The sequence below is a fragment of the Aythya marila genome (assembly GCF_965140915.1).
Source record: "Aythya marila genome assembly, chromosome: Z".
Taxonomy (NCBI): domain Eukaryota; kingdom Metazoa; phylum Chordata; class Aves; order Anseriformes; family Anatidae; genus Aythya; species Aythya marila.
The window spans coordinates 79,508,518-79,523,525 of NC_139080.1; the positions used below are offsets into that span (position 1 = coordinate 79,508,518).

A 15,008-nucleotide genomic window follows, 5' to 3' on the forward strand; every position below is an offset into this window, starting at 1 on the left:
TTGGAAACTACTGGTTGCACCGTTGTTAATCTCATCTGTGGAAGTGAGTGTCTCCTACCCAGCTCTATAACACGCTCTCTCTTAAATTCATTCTTTACATCAGTTGTAGGGGTTGTTTTACATAAACAGTGAATTTTAAATGCATTAATACTAGAACAAAAAGAATTTGCCTTATGGCATTCATTCTTACGAACTGCACAACAGCATAGCATAGTCACAATTCAGTTACATTTACCCAATGAAGAGAGTTATTTATATAGAAATTGGAGTACAATAAAGTTAAAAGACATTATTTTATTTATAAAAGATGCATTCTAATAATTTACCAACATAATTTTTTGTGTTTTCTAAACATATAAACTTAATTCAATACCAGCAGACATTTTGCAGTTAAGAAAAGGGGTGGAAAACATTTCAAGGAATATGGAGAGAGAAAATTACAAGCAGGAAGTGGATGTGGGGCACTGTAAAACAATGTGGCATCACGTATCTCTGAAAAAGTTAACTTAATGCACCTAGAATTATCCCCTGATAGAATCTATTACTCTCTGGACTTGTGTTTTATATCCAGAATATTTTCCATAGTTAAGCACGATTTGAAGATTAAAAAATGTCCATTCTTTCATCTTCAGGTTCACACGTACTTTTCCATTTCTGTATTTCCTGAGAATCATTTATTTTCCATACTTCAGCAAAAGACTTCAGCGTTTTTCTGGGGAAGGGGGGGAAAGAAATTAGTCAAAATATGGACACACTTTTAAGTTAAGCATGTTAAACTTCAAAAAACCTACAATCATCTACAAACTTTTATTCACCGTCAAAGATAGCAGTTTGCACAGCTCAAGACATTAACTGATCTATAAGCAATTAATGAACATTTCTTGTATATATTCCATCTGTAGTACAGTCAACAATGTAATTTTACAATTAACTTACAGTATCAGAAGCATCAACAAGATGAAATAAAACACTAAGCAAAAGTAAACCATTAAAGAAAATAAACAGTATTGTAGCTTGCAGAGATACAGATGTTCAGTTCCTAGAAATTTGCACTTAGGAAATCAAGAAGAGAAAATGCATTTTCAAATCACTGAGTACACTCATCCTTCCTATTTTCTTTCTAATATTTTTCTATTTAAGAAGGACTCGTAAGAGTTGTGACAAGTAAACAAGACATTTAAAATGGGTTAACGCACATTCCTGATGACAAAGATGTCAAGACTGGATGGAATTACACAGTGGATTTTCTTAAATAATATGAAAGTGATTTAAAAACATAAGACAAGGCAGCTGGCCTGTGGGTATTGTGACAGCACAAGTATACTGCTATGAACAGGCCTGAGTTTGATTCTCATAGTAATTTTTATGTCCTACCGCTGATACGCCAGAGCAAAGCTCATATTCATTTTAAACCTTGTTTATGTCTCTTGGGGAGTATAGAAGAACTTAGATATTTAGATCACATTATGGCAATAAAAGAAACTAAAGAGGAACAGGCAAAAAAGAAAATATAATTATCTATACAAAAGAACTGCAAAAATTAAGAATTATGTAATACAGTGATTTATGCACTGTTAAGTCATCAGACACATTTGATCATCTGTTGTTTTTCACTGACTTGAGCTCTGGGTCCACAGAGGTGTGTGAGGTCCCCTACAAAGGTCACGCAAGAATTTACGATGGGGGAGCGACGTGTAACGGGGTCAAACCCCGCAAGTCAGCAGCTGCTGCGGGGGTGGCACAGCACTGCCGCCCGTCTGAAGGGGAGGCAGAAGTGGCACACTTGAGGTGGGCTGGGCTGTGCCTCACGGCTGCCACAAGCCCTGCCCAGGTGCCCACTGCTGACAGGAGCCATGGCCTCCTCCTCTCCTCACTCTGTACCTTTTTCAGGAGCAGACACCTTCCTCTCATGAACTCACAGGGCACAAACTAAAGCAAGAACACCTTTCTATCTGGACCATATCCCCGCCCTGTTTTGTGGCGGTGCCACAAAAACATGCCATTTTGTGGCACGAGGTTGGGATGGGCGATGAGCATCCATCCTGTGACAGGCCTCAGGGGACACTCGGATGGCTCCAGTGGCAGGAGGCCGCAGTGACGCCTGGGCCCCGGGGAACTCCAGCCTCAGTGGCGAGCCAGGGTGAGGGACTCATCGCAGATGTAGACGAGGGATTTATTCTTTTTCATTTTAAGAATACCAGCAAATTGCATACCAAAAGCTAAAATACAGATGGTAGCTTACTTATTCAAAAGCTGAAAAATGTCACACAATTAGGTCCCATCATTTTGATCACCCTGTGAGCCCTAGCTCTTCCCCTCTATGTGCACTGTAAATTAGTCTTCTAATTACATCATCACATACTATTTTTACTGCTCATAGGTTTTGTACGCAATTAACTCTCTTTTCGGGAATGGAGAAATGTTTGAACTCTATGTGTGTCCTATGATTTTGACAGAATGGAGATAAAACTGATATATTATTTCCCATCTTAATTATATCACACAATAAATCTGGCCTTTCAGCTCATATTCTTACCTTTCTGAACAACATTGTTTTTCTAGATCTAGTTAAGACATTGTTAGTAATTTGTCATTTTGCTTTTGAAAATTATGGACTACTATTTCAAATGAACATATTCTACCACGTTATTTTTCCCCTCAAACCATCACGTATCTTCAATATGGTTATTTTATTTTGCTTTCTTAAAAGAGGATAAAAAACACTGTTAGGTACTACATTCTGATAAGCATCAAAAGAACTGATTGAATCTGAAAATAATTAATCCTTAATTTTTTTATTTTTTTTTTTTAAGATTCTCCTACCAGGACTAGTTATTACCACCAGGCAACAAAGATACTGATTTATTTTATTCCTAAAGGGTCTCTTGAATTTTGCTGATAGGACTGGCATTGAAAAATAGTAACAACTGAAAATTTGGTGGAATGCATATGAATAGTAGCACATTGTTACACGTGAACTGTATACATAGCATTACTGGATTTGTTACGGTGATGCTATTTGATGCACATAAATTTTCATACCTAGTCTAGTATGCAAGATACATACACCCCTAAATGAAAATTGGTTATCAGGAAAATAATAAAATCATAAGACTGTCATTAAAATTTTCTGTGTTTATATGAAAAAAAATATTGTTAAGTTAAATCAGAAGCAAAAATAGCAACATTTCCTTCTACATTATACCATGCAAATAGATTGTCAAGTTCTGAAATGAATACATTTTCTAAATCAAATATATTTATATTTTCTCTGTCATTGTTAGAAGAGAAATAAGTATTAGAAGATAGCTATATTTCAAATACAACTTTCAGAATTTCCTCCTGAAAAAAAGTGAAAATAAGTATGTTAAAGAATGTACTTGATAGTATGATGTGTATTCCTAGCGTTAGTTCAATGTGCATTTAGTTTTTTCCAATCACCACTAAGAGGGTAGCAATTAACCTCTGACATAATAGCTAACCACAAAATCTAAAGCTTTGATTGAAATGGATAGCACAATTTCTTAATAATTTTTCAAACTTTCATCTCACTTTCTCTTCTCTGAAGGGCAGAAGTATATCTAAAGTAGCTCTTACTGCTCTTTTTAATGCACATTCAGTGCAAAACACTCCTCCACTCACATCTGGAAGTTTCATTAGAAAAAAAGTCACAATTTTTCTGACCTTTTCATATTCACTAATCTCTCCAACTCCTTTGATTTGTGAGCTGCCTTCTTCAAGATTTCTTCAGGAATATCTGCCAGTTTGGCAACATTTAGCCCATAACTCCTTGCAGTGACTCCTTTAGTTATTTGATAAAGAAAAGTGATAAATTCAGGATTCTCTTCCTCTTCAGATCCTAAAAAATAGAACAAAAATAAAAAATCACTCTTTTATATTGATAAAATGTAGTAATCCAAACCCAGAAAAAGCAGAGACTCTGGTTTCATTGTCATTCATACCTCCAGTGAGATTAATTCCACTGAAGAAATGCGAGATAAAAATGTTTCCTTGAGTTCATGTTTTCCTTGCACATAGTCTGAAAAAAGTGTTTCACTGTAGTTTTATCTGATGTCTTATTACTCAGAAGTGTGTACACGTGTGTGTGTGTGTGTGTGTGTGTCTAGAAGGTAAGAGTCTTTATATGTCAAATTGATTAATTATGCTATAACTGGTACATTGCATGTCTTGTCTACCAGACAGAGTAAAGGATGTGTCAGTAATCCCGCAGTCAAGAAGTCTGTAATACAGCACAACAACAAAATATTGCTGCCTGCCAGTAGGCTAGGAGCTACAGAAAAATGCTTAGAGCAACCCAAATAGTTAGGATGGTGGATTCTTTCTGTCATGACAATAAGATAGAAATGTAAAAGCAATGATAAAAAATCTGACTCTTTCCTCTTCCTCTTTAGACATTCTTTTTACATCCCTGCACAATTCAGGCCTTGTGTTAACAGCACAAAAACTATGGTGTTATTCACCTCCATTCATTCTTTCATCTTGGAAACAATGTTTTTGGAAACAATGGCAATTTCCATAAATACTGATGTCTCAAGCTGATTTGATCTGAGTGATCCAAGCCAAAGATAGCAAAAAATATGCCACAAACATTTAAATAAAACAATTCAAACACTAAGACAATAAACATGGGAGCTAAAGATTCAGCTGAAGAAAGAAATGTGGATGTGTGGTTGCTCCCAGGCTGTGACAGTAAACCTATAGTACTTTCGTGAGCAAAATGATGAAGACTGCATGTGGCCTGAAGGTTCAGGCCAACTAACATTGAAAGCAAGAAGGCTAAAGCAGCAAACTAAAACATAAAGTATAGGGTTTCAAGGACACAACACATAAGGAACATTCTCATCTCAACTGCTTGAGAGTATCAGAGATGAGCAGTTCAATTAATCAGCTAGATGTGAAAGGACGTACTGATGTTCCTAAAAATGATGCAGTTAATGGGGAACATTGGTTTTGCTATAGAGTGCTCACCTAAAGACAACTTTGTATTAAACAAACTGTGCTCAACATTAATGTTTATTTCAGGGATCCCTACTTCTAAAATTAACCAGAGTACAAAAGCCAAAGTATCCCTCTTGTCTGTATCAGACAAGACGCCATCTGATGTTGAAGAGTGTCTGTGAGAGTATAGGTTTTGGGAAGGCACTTCTATTTTTAAAACTAACTTTCTGAAAAATATTTTTATTTATACACAGTATTTAGTGACAAATACTGGAGACCCCCTGTCTGATCAGTTTACAATGTAAGCACGTAGTACAATACTAAGAATGAATTATAGGGAAAGATTAATGGCAAATACCATGCCAATTAAGAAAAATAATAATTCTAATAGTGATCTGGGGAGCATGCCGTTACTTTGCAAAGGGGGAAAACCAAAATAAGAATAGAATTGTCAAGTGCCTGAATAAAGCTGATCTATCAGAAAAAAAAGCTAAAGCAGTTTGTATAGAGGGAAATTCCACACCACCTTTTACCTTTGGAAGGCATGTGAGTAAAGAGTGACAGTGGATAAATCCTATGTGGATTTTCAAAGTGCTTTCAAGAAGAGCGCTGCATCAAATGCTCTTCTGAAAACCAAGCAGCCATAATCTTCAAGGAAGGCCTTTGCAATTGTAAATAACTGGTGAGCAGACAGGAAAGAGATGAGAAGAGTCGGTTTGCACCACGAAGGGTGGTCATCACTGCAGTTAGACAGAACTGTTCAACTTATCCAGAGAAAAGGGCTAAGCACTAAGGTGACAAACCACTGAAAATTCTAACTAATTCAGAGCAACAGTGAAAAGAATAAGCACTTTAATTCTTCTGCCTGGTTAAGAACATAAAGGAAAGGGATTATGATAAAAAATCTGCAAAATTAGGCATGGCACAGAAAGGATAAATGTATCATCTCTCTGACTCAAATCAAGAACAGGGACCATCAAATGAAGCTACGTGTTGTTTCAAAACAGCCTCAACAAACAAAAGGAGGTAGTAGTTCCTCACACCAGTAAATGCATTTTAATACAGTGTTAAATTTTGGAGCTCTCTGACACAGAATGAAGATTTCAAAAGTATATGTGAATAAACTGGGGAATGGACAACCTCAGTGAAAAGAAACTGATCAAAAATTAAAAACAGAAACCACATCTAATTCTTGAAGTCCCCTACACAGCAAGTGTTTGCAGACAGTGGGATCTTTTTGAGAAAGAGTTGCCATATGTTTGATCCCTAATTCCTCCTGCCTTGTCCTTTTGTTATTTAGCTACTGTGACAAGCTGGGTGAATCTTTGATCTGAGCTGGCTCAGTCATCCTAGTATTAATTTTGAAAGAGAAATGGTTGTGCAGTTTACAAATCATCAAAATTCTGTGGATAGGCTGATACTTTAGTGCATTTAGATGTATGTAACCATTATTACAACTTCTGCCTCTACCCAAACTGCCAGAATCTCAGATGGCTTTATACTGTACCTTTTTGTTCACCACTTTCTTCTTCATTCACCAAGAAAGCCATGTGGTAATTACCAACTTTTTCCGGATACATCTTTTCTAGCTCACAAACTGAGGGATAGTGAGTGACAAACAGTGTCAGTGACTCCACCTGCAACAATGAGATAGATGCATACGGTTTTAATTTTTTTTTCCCTGAACACACCAACAAAGCACTGGTATCCTTTATAAATAAACCTTTGCTCTGAGTTTAGACATGTCACATTTCTGCAAGAATGGAACATATACCATGCCAAAGTAAACCTAAAATGAAAAAAGTAAAGTAAAAAAGTATTCACAAGCATGTGTCAGACTGATCACTTACATCTGTAATAAAATGTTCCAGTGTAGCATAAGCAATAGCAATTCCATCATGTGTGCTAGTTCCTCTTCCCAGTTCATCCAAAATTACTAGCGATCTTGAAGTTGCTTTTCGTATTATCTCAGCAGTATCTGTCAGCTCTTCCATAAAGGTACTTCGGCCTTTGTAAATGTTATCTGCTGCACCCATTCTGCATTGGGATACGAAGCAGATCAATTTATTAAGTTCAAATATGAATCATATACAAAGAAAAAAAGATCATGATCATGAAACCAGTTTGTTTTAAATCTCCTCTTGCTGCTCCAAACAGAGCACAAAAGCCAGGCAAAATGACCACCTTCCAGAATAAGCTACTGTGTAGGAAAAAAACAAACAAACAAACAAACAATGGCAACAGCCCATGGTGTAGATGTGAGGGTACTCTAAAGGACTGAAAAGTCCAGAGGGAGCAACTCGTGTACCACTAAGTAATGGCTTGCACACATTTCCCAAGGCAACACTAACCCTGAAGGCATCCCGGACGGTTAGGCTGTAAGGACAGCAGGGAACTTTTCTGCCCATCCCTAATCTAGTCCCAAGGTAAATCCGCAGACAGTAAATGCAGCATCCAATGCCAGCTACAGGAATCAGGGGGGGAAAGAGGAGGCAGAGGTGCATGCAATTAGCATGCATATCTTCCATCTTGAGAAATTGTACAAGGCAGCTTGCCCTCCCCTTTAAAAAGGATCCTGAGATTTCAGACCAGCCAGCGCACTGGAAGGACTACAGTAAAGGTAGCAGTGAACAGGAATATAATTTTTATTATTTTTTTTTTTTCAGTTTGTCCATCTAATGTGTATATTTTTAAATGCTAGTAACACCTGAAGGTATCAAGTACCAGCACTAGAGATACAGGGGAAAGTCATGTGACCAGGTATTTGTCCATACACATAGATACAGCAGGCAGTAAAAAAAATAACAATAATTTCTTCCAATTATAAAGGTGCACAGTCTTACTAATACACTAATAATAATTCTAAGAGGAGATTTTTCTCCTCATCCTTTTCCGTAACCGCCCTTCAACTTACCGGTCTCTGCAGGTGGGGATTCTCCTCCACCCACCATGCACACACACACCTTCCTTCCTGATTCCTACAGGTCTTTTAACGCTGTTTCAGATTCATGCAACCTTCAGCCTTTCTATTCAATATGTGAAATCACAATTTTCATCCCAAAAAACTGTTAGCAATTCGCCCCATTTTTCTTTTCTTGTGCAGGTTTCCGCACCTACTCAGTAACTAGGCTTTCCACCTGGAAGAAATAACATTTCCTTCCTCCATATATGCTTTTCAATTACGTTAATCACATTACAATGTCACTTTGGAGATAGGTTATCATTAGCAAGCCACTGAGTAGGGCCGTAAAAATGGATTTGTTCACTCTCATCATCCAATAATATAGTTACATACAAGCCACACTGATTTAAGGAAAACTGACTCATGGGCTTAACATATTACATTTTCAAATATAATAGCTGGCCACAACAGTATTTAAAGCCAATCAAAACCTTGAAAGAGAATCCCAGTGCAGCTTTTTTCTCTCAGTCTTTTGCTGTATCTTTCTCTAATGTAATTGCTTTTGTTGCCTACAGAAGCACTAGCAAGATTCTCATTATTTTATGAGGATCTTATAATTGCCAAGAGTAATTGACTACCAATACCCAAACTATCTGGTTGAACACAGTATGGTTATGTTTTCTATATATTCTCCAGGTCCTGCCTTTAAAATTTTGTACGGGGGTATACATAACTTAACAATATGCAAATCTGCAATTATAAATGAACTAATTTTGGTTGGGGATAGGCATTATGATGCAACGAGCACACTGAATGGTTATGTGCAGTATTTCACTGAATATGTGTTTGCATACATACACACTGGGTACACTCCCACATACTCTGGAAGAAAGGTGATTTTGCACATAAGCTAATTAAACTTTATATTCATTTCACTGAATTAGGCATATAATTCAGGATACTGAGACACTGTGAAATTAAGATTTTTTTAAACCACTTGCTACTGCAATCCCTTTAAATGCCTTAAACATGTACGACAATGTTAAGAGCTATGAACACACTGCTGAATTTCTCATAGTGCCCCATAACCTGGCTTGCACATTTCCTAGCTTGGTTCAGCAAGCACATACTATTGCAAAATTGAACAATCCCCATTTATTGCAAGATTGGATAGATCTACGGAGAACAAGCGATTAGATCAGTTTTTAACACTATTAGCTACAACTAAATTCACCAGAAAAATAAATATTTTTTATGTCTCAAAAACCTCTGGCTTTGTAATGGGCAACTTTTAACCTTACTTTCCAACCCTAGGGTTATTGGCATTATTATTTGATCATTTTTACTTGGTTTTTCATTACGGAGACAGCACCTATATAGCCAGGCAGACTGTTCTGCACCCGTGACGATTACACTGAGAGCTCTCAGTTCTATTTTTTTCTTGTATTGCATTATTTCCACAGAGCCCTCCAAATCATTTAGTCATTTTGAATCTAATTTGCATTTGTGAAAATAGTTTTCAGAACTTCCTCACTAAATGCTCAAGATACAAACAGAAATGAGCATTATCTTTCTCTTGTTAACAACAGCTGCAAAAGAAGCCTTTCTTTTCAGTATCTCAAAACATTCAAATCTAACTCAGCCTTATCTACAGATCAAAAAAAAAGTGTATTTTGAAATGACATACACACTCTTAAATGTCATCCTTGAGAACAGATAAAATTGTTCTTTCTACCTCTGCCCCTTATACTAGGAGAAGCAATGTGATAAGCAATATTATCCCAGAAAGAAGTGAGAATAACTATTTCAATAGTGTATGCATAAAGCAAAGAGTTAAAACGCAGCAAGGCATTACTCCTTAAATATATGAAAAAAAGCCATGATACAATGAATTATTTGGGTCAAAACAACTATTACTTTAACAATTCTCTGAGTTTAAATCAGCAATAATAAATTCCACTAAACTTCTAAAAGATTCGATTGCTTTTATTTTATATATTAATGTATTTTGTCTCCTAAGTGTTTTTATATATCAAAACATTATGCATTTTTCTGTAATGTTCAATGGAATCCAGATGATTTACCACTGTTATCAGCTACTCGATAGGTAACACGTAGGATGTTATTCTGATGAGATTGTTGGATTAGAAATGTTAAAAGAAATATTACAGATGCTCTTACAGATCTTAAAGTTGCCAGCAATTAAGCAACTATTTAAGCAACTATTTTTTTATTAAATTTATTAAAGCAACTATTTATTTATTCCTCTAACAAGGTGCCTACACTGGGATCAGACACTTGTCTAAATTCTATTTGTAAGCAAAAGTAACCATTTCATTAGATTTTAATATTATATTTTTAACTACAGTAGAAAACAATACAGAGAAATAAACCAAGACTAATGAGTGATCCCTAGTAGAATGATGCAGTCATGTTATTCACTACCCAAATTCTCTTTTCTCCCCTCTCTTTCTTAATTAAAAAATATTAATAAAGAAAATCAGGAAAAAGGGTTGCAACAGAATAGGACAGACACAGAAGAAAACCATTAGAGCAAGAGCAACACCACTCAACTTCACTAGCTCTGTCTGTTAAACACCAGCTATTGGAAGCAGTGACACGGTTAATATGAAAACTTCCATTTCTGCTATGGAATTTCTAAAGCCTACGTTCAGGAAAATTACCGCGTTCTGCCCATGAGGAGCATGCAGACATCCAATGTGAAGAGTGCCTCTTTGGTGCTGGCAAGAGATCCATCACTCCTCAGCAAATGCAATTTGGCTGGAAACCACTTGTTACAACGTCTCTTTGACAGCCAACCAAATTTCATAAAATTAAAAGCTTTTCATCTTTTAATATTCAACACATTTATTATGTAAAGAAAAAATACTGGGAGGCATAATCCCTTTTCAGTGCTAGATTTCAAGTGGTAAGGATTCTTGTCCATAATCTCCATATAAAACAACAGCAAATGCAGTGTTTTCATAAATTAATTTTTGGAGGATTAATTAGACAATAGGCAGGCACTACCTAGCTTTATGCAAAGCAGTTAGCACTACATGCATAACCTGTATGTGGCCCCTTTGAGAAGATGATTTTTTTTATTTTTTTTTTCCCTACAGTAGCAGCATTCAGCAGCATTGCTTTTTTAACCTGCTTTCCTGAGTCAGTGCATGCACACAACATTGACCTTTTCCAGAGCAAACGCTCACCATTCTGGGAAGGTATCCTATGATATTTTGTCCTGCAAGGCTCCGTAAATGCTGATAATTTTCTAATGATACAGGGTATGATACCGCTCAGAAACCCCTAGCATAAAAATAGCATTAACATTTTTCTTGTATCCCAGGAATGTTTATGAAGTCAGTATCCATTTAAAATTGCTCTCAACAGGCACGAACTCATACTGGGACACTGTATGAAGTTACCTCAAAATCTGGTGCTTTCAAGCTCTTGGTCAGCTGGGCAGGCCAAAGTCCTCTGACAGTCATCCATGAAAATTTTGTAAGGAGGGAGGAAATGAAATTAAGGCCACTGACCTCTTCTTAGAGCTCCATCACTCAGCACCCTGATACTACTGCTCCCCCAATAAAAGGAGTGTCCTGGAGCAGGGGACAGACTTGCAGACTGGGGACAGCTCACAGTAGTCTGAAATGGCATTATTTTGGAAGGGAGCAGGGAGTGTTGTCGTCGTTTCCCCCCTCCTGAGAAGTGCTGCTGCCCTGTGCTAGCAGCCCTGGGGTGAAAGTCACAACTTGTATGTTAAACCAGAAATTGCCCCAGTGTGACAGACAGCAGAGAAAAAAATGAAAAAATAATGATCTTCTCAAGCAGAAAAATTCATCTGAAGTCCAGAAGTTTCTACTTGAGTCTGTTTCCATGTTATCTTTTAGAAAAAGTTATCCTACTTGCTGCTGACTTGGTTATAAAACAAAGAATACCATGTGGACCCCAGGTATTCTGTTCTTTTATGTTAGTGTGAATCCTTCACACTACCTGTGAAAATGACCAAGCAGTGCTCTGAGGCCTACCAGTAGTAAAAAAAACCACCAAATGAATTCCAAAACAAACAAAAAGGCATTTCCTAAAGCCTTATTTTCATACACGAATGGCATCCCGATGCCATTCATTCATTTGTAGTATATAAAACACTTAATGTTGAAAAAAATTAAATGAAATCTAAGATTTTTCAACCTTGATTTTAAAAAGATCTACTTGACTAAAAGTCCATCTGACTAAAATACCAAAAAAATGAAACCTGCCTGTAACATTGCCTGTTACAGCAGAATAAATCTAATTAGTGTAGAGCCTCTTTGCAAAGGCTGCAGTTATCAAGAAAAGGCATCCAGATTTCCAGGTATGGTTTGATTTCCCAGGGATCAGAATTTGAAGCCAGACTTCTCAGAAGGTACCCATAGTCAAATTATTTATTCATCAATAACAACTAACACTAAAACAGAATTACTCTTTTCTCTGAGCTTATCTCAAGCAGCAGTTGTACAATAATGCTCCCAGCAACAACAAAGAATTTCTTCTGTGGTTCAGAGAGAACGCTGAGAAAAACACAAATAAAATACATGCAGAATGTGACCTTACAATTCCACTCACTCCCTCTCACACAACACCTTCAAAATGTCATTTCAAAGCTCACTGTATTTGAACAGGTGTTATTTAAATTAAAATCATTTCTTTGCAGAAAACTGGTTGGAAAAGTGTGGGTATTACGTGAAGAAGATGTTTCTGAGACCAGAAAATTTGATATTGATGAATATCAAATGTGAATGGCAGAACGCAATCACAATTTCATTTCAACTCTTAGGTTAAGTCTTCCATTGAGCTAGGTTTTTAAGTTTCTATTAGGCATCCAGCTGCAAATTTAGTCAACTGCAGTCTTAACAGACAAATTAAGAGTATTAGACAAGATTTAATGTTAACATATTAACCTGAGGGGTCATTCCCACCCCTCATAATCGCCAAGCAGATACTATAAACACAATTAAAACACAGTCCTGCCCTCCTTGTTGCAAACAGCACTTACCTCAGGTTAAAAATTATTTGTAGTTTGCAAAAGGGTTTCCCGAGAAGATGAGAACAGAAATCCTGAACTGGGACTGGCAAGCTAGCTATTGCACACAGATCCAATCCTACCACATTTCCAAGCACTCAGCACCTTTAACCAGAACAATCATTATGTTTTGCCCACAAAAGCAATTTGAAATCCTGCATATTTTAGAAACACTCAAACTGCTAATGAGAATTTCACAGTGGTTATTCTAAAAGTAACCCAAGTCACATAGCTTAACTTCTGGCTACTTTCCATTTACAATGAAAATTTATCTAGTAATTCTTCAGAAGATAGCATCTGCAAATTTACAACAGTTCACTGGCAAGAAACTAATGCTTCACACTCCCCCACAGAGTACTGGTAAATCATTTACTTCACTTCCATCAAGCTGTTGCAGATCCAAACCAAAAACTAACAATAAGAAAAAAAAAATCTTACTGAAACTGCAATTACAAAATTAAAAAACAAACAACAACAACAACAAAAAAACTCTTATCCAAAGTATGACAGGACGCATTGTTATCAGGACAGTTATTTTTGCATTTATGGGCAACTTCCGAGAAGTAAATCTGTGCAAAGTTACATGGACGACAGTGACAAAAATTAGAAAATGTTCATAATACAAACCTATTTACAGCCAACATGCATGCACATGCTCAACTGTTTCTACAGCAGCTTATTTGCAAATTATAAATGAAGAAATACCCACGGTATGTTACCTAATTTAAAAGAGCAGTAGTTGAAAAGCCTGACAATGCATTACTCATTTAGTGTAAAATACATTCTAATTTTGCAATTTATTATAGACATATGATGTTCTAAGTCACTGACAAATTAATGAAACTAGTAAAACCTAAGACCACTATCAATGCATACTTTGCATTATGCTTAAAAAAAAAAAAAAAAAGAAAAAAAAAAGGCAAGTCCAAAGTGATTTTAATACTCAGTTTCATAATCTTGTTTTTAACATGTTTTTCCATATCACTAGGTAGCTGAAGTAGCCAGAACAAATCATCACTTAAATCCTTATTGCCTTTTATAACTAGCCAACAGAGACCTGCTGCACACACCGGCTTTCCAGTATACTGAAAGAAATGAACCTAACAGATCAGCTTTCAAGATGTGAATGGCATTGATTTTTATTTTTTTTTTTTGCTGAAAGCCACAGGAAACAAAACCAACCAGAGATTGAAGTGAACATTCAATATTTTAAAAGCTTCACCTCAACTGGCAGAACCAGGTAGGACTGATTTCAGAAGAGCCAACACTAGTCTAATCAATACAGTCACTGAATGACCAGCAGTTACCAATATTCGCTCATTTCTGATGCTTTTTAAGGCAACAGAAGTGCATCTGCTCTTGGGAAAGGTTTATGCTAGATCACTTCATGATGAATACTTGAATATGTTCTTTTCTGAAATTCAGCTGTGATACCCTCAAAAGCACTAGCACTCATTAAAAAAAGAAAAATAAAAAGGGGGAAAAAAAGGTCATCTAAGGCATCACTGACTGTTAAAATAATCCAGCTGGTGGTTCACTCTAAAATTTTCCATTGTATTTTGAAATTGAACTTTCTTGAGCCTATGTTGCACTTTCTCCACTCCACATGAATTGCTTCCTGCAGCAGCTGTCTCAGAGGAGGTGGGCGTCCAGCAGCATGACAAACACACCACGGTCCTGCAGCTGGGCAGATGAGCGGAGGAACACCCCCAGAGCTAGGTTGGGGAGTGGATTTACTTGCTAACATTTCGTTTCACCTTACTCCCATGACAAAAAACTTGGAGCGGGTTACTCTAAGGCTGTGGGTTTTTGAGTAACTTAGGCGAGTGATCAGCAATGCACTTCCCTTCTCTAAGCATGTGGAAAGAACAAAGTTTGGTATGGCTGTGTGTCTTCTGACAGCGAGCTGAACTCCTGCAAAATTCCCCCCTCCTTCTCCCACTAATATTAAGTTCAGTCAATATCCGAAAAAGGGATTGGTTTAGTCATACTGCATTTATGCTGAAGTGTGCAACTCTCAGCGATTTCTGGAATCCTCTAAAACTAAGAGTCTCTTTGGCTGGAAGTTTCACAACCTTCATC

At 36.7% G+C, this 15,008-nt stretch overlaps 1 protein-coding gene across 2 annotated transcripts in view; it reads right to left on the reverse strand.

Moving 5' to 3' along the window:
- Positions 1-254: 254 nt before the first annotated feature.
- The window catches only part of MSH3 (mutS homolog 3), a 111,083-nt gene continuing 96,329 nt past the window's right edge, over positions 255-15,008 (reverse strand). The window contains exons 21-24 of one of the 2 annotated variants that reach the window (XM_082783532.1): positions 6,810-6,996; positions 6,467-6,596; positions 3,685-3,859; positions 255-712 (exon numbers count right to left, since the gene is read on the reverse strand). In XM_082783532.1, coding sequence (XP_082639658.1) covers positions 604-712; positions 3,685-3,859; positions 6,467-6,596; positions 6,810-6,996 — 601 coding nt within the window. In that variant the 3' untranslated portion in view covers positions 255-603. The remainder of the gene's footprint in view (positions 713-3,684; positions 3,860-6,466; positions 6,597-6,809; positions 6,997-15,008) is intronic. The other variant, XM_082783531.1, reaches the window with a different exon arrangement.